General features: G+C 48.6%; 2 protein-coding genes across 4 annotated transcripts in view; one reads left to right on the top strand and one right to left on the bottom strand.

Moving 5' to 3' along the window:
• Ccdc65 (coiled-coil domain containing 65) overlaps positions 1 to 3,247 on the top strand; it is a 33,244-nt gene extending 29,997 nt beyond the window's left edge. The window contains exons 5-8 of one of the 2 annotated variants that reach the window (XM_010623584.3): positions 1,296 to 1,493; positions 1,650 to 1,868; positions 2,401 to 2,550; positions 2,633 to 3,247. In XM_010623584.3, the coding sequence (XP_010621886.1) occupies positions 1,296 to 1,493; positions 1,650 to 1,868; positions 2,401 to 2,550; positions 2,633 to 2,950 (885 nt within the window). In that variant the 3' untranslated portion in view covers positions 2,951 to 3,247. The remainder of the gene's footprint in view (positions 1 to 1,295; positions 1,494 to 1,649; positions 1,869 to 2,400; positions 2,551 to 2,632) is intronic. The other variant, XM_010623585.3, reaches the window with a different exon arrangement.
• Positions 3,248 to 3,334: 87 nt separating this feature from the next.
• Positions 3,335 to 6,311, bottom strand: part of Fkbp11 (FKBP prolyl isomerase 11) — a 5,091-nt gene continuing 2,114 nt past the window's right edge. Inside the window, exons 1-5 of one of the 2 annotated variants that reach the window (XM_010623586.3) lie at positions 6,019 to 6,305; positions 5,858 to 5,945; positions 5,532 to 5,565; positions 5,101 to 5,171; positions 3,335 to 3,640 (exon numbers count right to left, since the gene is read on the bottom strand). In XM_010623586.3, the coding sequence (XP_010621888.1) occupies positions 3,423 to 3,640; positions 5,101 to 5,171; positions 5,532 to 5,542 (300 nt within the window). In that variant the 5' untranslated portion in view covers positions 5,543 to 5,565; positions 5,858 to 5,945; positions 6,019 to 6,305 and the 3' untranslated portion in view covers positions 3,335 to 3,422. Of the gene's footprint in view, positions 3,641 to 5,100; positions 5,172 to 5,531; positions 5,566 to 5,857; positions 5,969 to 6,018; positions 6,306 to 6,311 lie in introns of those variants that run through there. The other variant, XM_010623587.3, reaches the window with a different exon arrangement.

Raw genomic sequence — 6,311 nt, 5'->3', positions numbered from 1 at the left:
TATAAATGGAGTGGGACTGTAGCTCAGTGGGAAGGCCCTGGGTTCAACCCTCAATGTTGCAAAAAACAAACAAAAAGAAACTTTAAAAAAATAAAAAAGAAACTGGAGGGCTGGGGATTTAGCTCAGTGGTGCCATGCCGGCCTTGCAAGCTCAATGAAAAAAAAGGAGAGAGAGAGAGAAATTGGAAAGATTTCACTTAAAATCCAAATTTTCAGCTTCCCATGAAAAAATGTAAGATCTGGCAACAGCCCCGTATTGGTCAGTGGGAATGTTCACACGGAGCTGCGCGCCCTCCCACCCACCTCACCAGAGAGAACCTCACCACCCTGGCCCCACTACTACAGGCCCCACTCGGTCCACAGCACACTCACATCGTCTGCCTGGTCCTGCAGACATTTTCATCTGTGATTTCTGCCCTAAACAGTGCCCTACACCAGGTGTGCCCGACCCGCAGCCCATGGCCACGTGTGGTCCTGAACAGCTATTGACGCAGCCCCGAAAGCTCATGAGCTTCTAACATTATTGATCTGTAGCCATATACGTCAGGACTCAAGCCCAGACTGCTTAGGTGCCTACGGAACACTGTAGGGGGAGCACAGAGCAGTGCTAACTCCTCCTACGCCTGCCACAGTCAGCCACAGTTGAAGTTACACGTGTCACGTACTTGTGTGACCCTGACGAGAACAGCAGTTACCAACAATAGTATTTCAACCTTACCTCACGTATGCATGTCTTGAAGACAGGTGTTTATTGTTATGAAGCAGACATGGAAGTTATTTAGTTATTAATCTTGGGCTTAGGTTATTTCGTAAAATAATTTTCTAAGTTATTTTTTTTGGGGGGGACTGGGGATCAAAGTCGGGACTTTGTGCTTGCCAGGCAAGTGCCAGAACCACTGAGCTAAATCCCCAGCCCTAGTAAGTTAAATATTAAGGACGTTTTGTTAGTTATATACATTAACTATATTATATATTTTATATGCAGCCCAAGACAATTTTCACTCACTGCAGCCCAGGCAGCCAAAAGATTGGACACCCATGCTCTGAACAATTTCAGAGAGTGAGGTTGTCTAGGCCTGTGATCTCAGTTCTTGGGAGGCTGAAGCAGGAGGATCACAAGTTCAAGGCCAGCCTAGGAAACTTAGTGACACCCTGTTTCAAACTACAAAAGAAAATTTTGGCATGCTCCCCGTGTTCCACCCCCAATACCGAAATAAAGTGGATGAGATTTTTGGTGGAAGTGAAGGACACTAATACATTATTCTAAGCATTTAGTATTTGGGGGCATTTCCTAGAATTTAGAAGAGAAGCACATTCTACGACTACAACTGGAAAATATAGTAGAAGATCTGTGGAAAAGGTTCCAGGAGGCACTCAAGAGTTACACTGATGCCACAGAGGACAGGAAGATTGCCTTTGAGACCCTGAAGGTGAAGGATGAGAAGAGCTCCAGAGAGATTGAAGCACAGATGAAAAAAATACAGAAATTACAGGTTAGCACAGCCTACTGGAAATACTGCTCCATAGGGACCCAGTCTTGTGGGTCTCACCACTCATCGCTGGGTGGGAAGAGGCAATTTGCTTGGGTTTCAGTCTCACTGTGGACCTCTATCTCCTGTTGGTCTCCTCCATCTACTCTGTCCCTCCAGGAGGCCATAGCTGTTTCAAAAGGCAGGATCATGGTACACAGCCGTGAGAGTGAGGATCAGAACCAGTACATCCGCAACGACAAGGATTTGGTCCTTACACAGCTGCGAAAACTTAAGGCCCAAAGGAGTCAGGCCCGGGGAATATCCCAGGAGAACTTGGTCAAACTCACCCGGGAAAGTAATGCCACCCTCAAGGCACTCAGAAAGGTCGTTGATAAGGTAACAAAGGGAGCTGGGCATGGTGGAGAATGCTATCATCCCAGCACTAGGGAAGCTGAGGCAAGAGAATTTCGAGTTTAAGGGGGACTTAGCAAGATTCTGTCTCCAAAAAGAAGGGTTGGGATGGGGATGTAGCTCAGTGGCAGAGCACACCTGGGCTTGATCTCCAGAACCAATAAATACATAAACAAACAAACAAGGAGGTAAGGGTAATCAGAACAAAGCCAAGGGAGCTAGTTTGAGGTGAAGGCTCAGAGAGGAAGAGGAAGGCTTCCTTCCCGCCTAAGTGGATGCTTTGGGTTACCTTTCTTATTCCATCTTCTTACATTTTAAACAAAACAATAACAGATGAGTTACTTCTGTAAGAATTAGTTGGGACAGTGCCTGGCCCATGGTGCACACTGCATGTTACGTGTATTTGTTACTGTTGTCTCTCGTTGGATGAGCTTTCCTGGGTTCAAGCCGGTGAATCGAGTCCACTGTCTCCCCTTCCCACCCTTTTCCCTAAGTCTTCCTCACTTGCTTTCAACAGGGTGAAAGGATCCTTAAACTTGCTGAAATATGTAGGAAACTAGAAACTGAGGAAGAGAAAGTTCTGCCTTTCTACTCATCAGTCTTGACGTTGGAGGAGCAGGAGACCGAGGTGCAGAGCGGAGAAGAGCTCACCGAAGAGCTGGCAAAGGTACGGGGTAGAGTGGGGGGTGGGGGTGGCATTTGCTAGGGAGCCCTGCTGCACACCTTCTCCCTCCACTCCAACCCCCTAGGTTGTGGTGGACTACCCAGGGATGGAGAATTTCTGGAAAAGGTACAACAAAGTGAAACTGGAGCAGTTGAGCCTCCAGCACAGGCGAGCCCAGCTGCTGGAAACCAACAGGAAGCTGCGGGAGATGCTCCAGCAGTACTTGGATGGCATCTCGGTGAGCGACGAAGTGCTGGGCCAGCTCAACCCACTGTTCATCGTCAACCACCGGAGCAACTTGCCTCAGCCCTTGTCCACAGCGGGGGCCCAGCCGAACCACAGGCAACCTCCAACCCCTTGCAACATTGTCGAAGCAGCCCATGTGATTGCTCACACCCTGTGACACAAGCAGGAAGTCTCTTTCCAATCGTAACATTTTATTTTGGGGGAGACCCGAGTGCTTTTCTATTAAAATCTTCACAGAATCTATGACTCCTTATATTTGTGCCACATTAGACACAGCCACCTGTTTTGAGGACACGAGGATTACCACAGTCCCAGGGAGTACAGAGTAGTCAGGCGATACTGGGAGGCTCACGCTCAGTGAAGCATGGCTGCTTGGCCTCTTGGTACCATGAGGACCTGGAGATCCTACGGGCAGACATCAGACCAGGTCCTCGCGGACCACAGGACAGCAAGGAGAGGCCAGGGGAAAAGGCGGTACAGGCCTCCAACCTCCACCCCAGGCAAGATCCAGGTCCGGAAAGCCTTTTTACTGAGCCCTTCACCTTATTCCACAAGCAGCCTCAGAGAAAAGTATCAGGTAAGAATGAAAAGAAGTTTTTTGTTTGTTTCTTTTTTAATTACTACTTTTATTATTTCTTTTTACTCTTGTTTCGTTTCTCTTCTTTGAGCTTCTTTTTGGAGACTTTAGGTTGGCTGGCCTTTCTGTATAGGTGATACCCAATGAGGCCCAGGAGGGCTGGCACCATAGCTATGCCTACCAGAGGCAAAACACCCTTCACCAGCTTTTGCCAGTAGTTGGCTCGGATCAGTGCAATCAGCTCCACGTCATACTGTACCACTGCATCCGCTGGAGAAGCAGAGGGAGGTGAGGGTTAGGGTTTTTGTGCATTTTATCCAGGGCTCTGAAACAGGGAGGGTGGGCCACAGCCACGTGAACTATGAAGATGTGGTGTTGAGTCCCCGAGATAAAGGCGGAGGAGGGTTACGATCAGTCTAGTGACAGCTAACCCAGTTGCACATGGGTTTGGCTTCAGTGACAGGTCTCTGACACGGGAATAGGAAACATGTAATTCTTCTCCACTTTGACGTGGAAGAACCCGCTATACCAACTAAGCCTCATTTCCAAACAGCCACATGGGCAGGATTTTTGCAGGGCTGAATTAATTAAATTTAAACTAGACATCTTTTACATTCCACCAACCAATGAGCACACTCAATGTAATTATTACAAAATGGGTGTTTTGACATTAGCACTGGGGAAAAAGAAAGAATGAGTTAAGAAGGGGCAGGTGGAAGATAGGAGCTAGAGGAAGGAGAAGTGCACAGTGGTATACACTTTAATTCTAGCACTGGGGAGGCTGAGGCAGGAGGATCACCATGAGTTTGAGGCCAAACTAGACTACATAGTTCAAAACCAGCCTGAACTACATAGTGAGACCCTGTATCAAATAATAAAGAGCTGGGGATGAAGCCCAATGAAAAGGCCTGGGTTCAGTCCCCAGTAACACGTGTGCATGCACACGCGCGCGCGCACACATACACACCACACACACAGTTTTTCCTTAGTCTCCTTACCCTCTTTTTCAGGCCTCCTGCTAAGCTGGATCTAAGATAATAATAATACTCCTAATGTTCCATGGAGTAAAACACATTTTGACAAACAGAACATCTGTTAACAGTAAGAGATGTATCTTGGGAAATCTGACCAGTCTCAGCCCTATGAGACTAGATATCAACAATGCTATATATGAGGGCTTTTAAAATTATAGGTTAGCCAGGTATGGTGGTGCACACCTATAATCCCAGCATTCAGGAGGCTGAGGCAGGAGGATTGCTCCAAGTTTGAGGCAGCCTGGGTTACACAGTGAGTTCAAGGCCAGCCTGAACTACATAGGGAGACCCTGTCTCAAAAAAAAAAAAAAAAAAAAAAAATCATGGGCTGGTCTTGGCATTTAAAGGTTGCTTTTTCTTTATTTTGTTTGAGTTCCTTGGCTGCTCCAGGAGGGGTAGCATAAGCAGCAGTCCCACGTGACTCAAGCAGCTATCTCTTTCCTCAAAGGCTGCCAGTGGTCATAGGTCAAAGCAAAGGCCTTAACAGGTTATATGTCTATAGTCCCTACTGGTGATCTGAGGAGGAAAGAAGTGGTCCCACAGAAGGAAGCCCCAGCCACTACTGTTCCTTTCAGTAAAAGTGATCTAGATCTATCTTCTCAAGCTCAAGCTCCAGAGAGAGAGTCATAGTTTTCCTTGTTGTTCATAGGGAATAGGTATCTTGATGGCCTAAGAAGATAGGCCTAATCAGATTACCTGGGATAGATGGTGGAAATCCCCGTTTTCCATAGGCCAAGTGAGAAGGGATGATTGCCCTTCGCTTCTCTCTGAGGAAAGCAATGTGTGTCACAACCAGAGGCAGTGGGCCAGCTGCCTTCATCCCTGAGGCTCCGCCAGCAGAACCCCTTGGATAGTCATACCCCAAACATGACCTCTCCCACCTGAGAACCTAACAAGTTGACCAGTAAAGGTGTCCTCCCTGATGTCTCAGCTTCTCAACAAAACCAACAGCTAGAGAAGCTCAGAGGCTCTGGATGTCCTCAAGGGTCCCACAGACTTGCCTATCCAGTTCGAAGCCTGGCCCCTTTATCTCACATTCTTCTGCCTCCTGGAAAAGCATCAGGATGGCAGAGAAATCTCTATCCCAGCAAAGAGGTACCCAGGCCCAGCCCTGCCCAGATACTCACCCTACACACATGTCTAGCAGGCTCTGCTCCAGACCTTGAAAAAGAAAACATAACTGCAAGTTGCCCACATTCCCCAAATTACCCAAAAGGAAGATCCAAGACCATCGCTTGGGCTTTGCCCAGCTTCTCAAATCCATGGCGTCCAGTGGGGTATGGGATAAAAAGGAGTATTAGAAGTGGGGTTTGGGCCTTAGGAGATAGCTGCAAGACCCATCCCTAGGCTCTTACTCATTCCAGGGAGCATTTCCAGGGCAGCTTTGGGGTTAAAGAGACTAAGGAAGGGCTTAGGTTGGAAAGAAATGGAACGAGAGACGCAGGTCACATACCTGGGATCACTTGCTTTTGGCCAAGTTCTATAACCAGAGGGTCTCTGCTCAGAGAAGTGTCAATAATGCGTCCATCTACCAAGCTGCCCTGAGGGGAGAGAGCGTCAAGAGCATGAACCTAGTACAGTACCTCTACCTGCCAGCGGGAGGACAATACACACCTGGACCGCTGGGTGGCGACAACTCGCTTAAAGCAGCAGCCTAATGACGACCCCCCCACCTCGGGGGGGGGCGGTGTGTGGATAGAAAGGAACAGCAAACCCCGAAGGGCTGGCGCTTCTCGGAAACCTCTCCACCCTCAGTTTCTCAGCGCCCAGGTGGACCTGGTGGAAAAGCGCCCCGGGAAATGGGCAGGGGGGAGGAGCGCCCCTCCCCCCGCCACGTGCTGCAGGACCCGGGAGCCCGCGTTCCTTCTCCCAAACCTCTTGCCACGTGTCCGATCCAAGGCTGACGT

The sequence above is a fragment of the Fukomys damarensis genome, unplaced genomic scaffold (genome assembly GCF_012274545.1).
Source record: "Fukomys damarensis isolate Sample0158 unplaced genomic scaffold, DMR_v1.0_HiC HiC_scaffold_15, whole genome shotgun sequence".
Lineage (NCBI taxonomy): Eukaryota > Metazoa > Chordata > Mammalia > Rodentia > Bathyergidae > Fukomys > Fukomys damarensis.
Note: the sequence above shows the minus strand (reverse complement) of the source record. Positions and strands in the feature narration are given on the sequence as shown.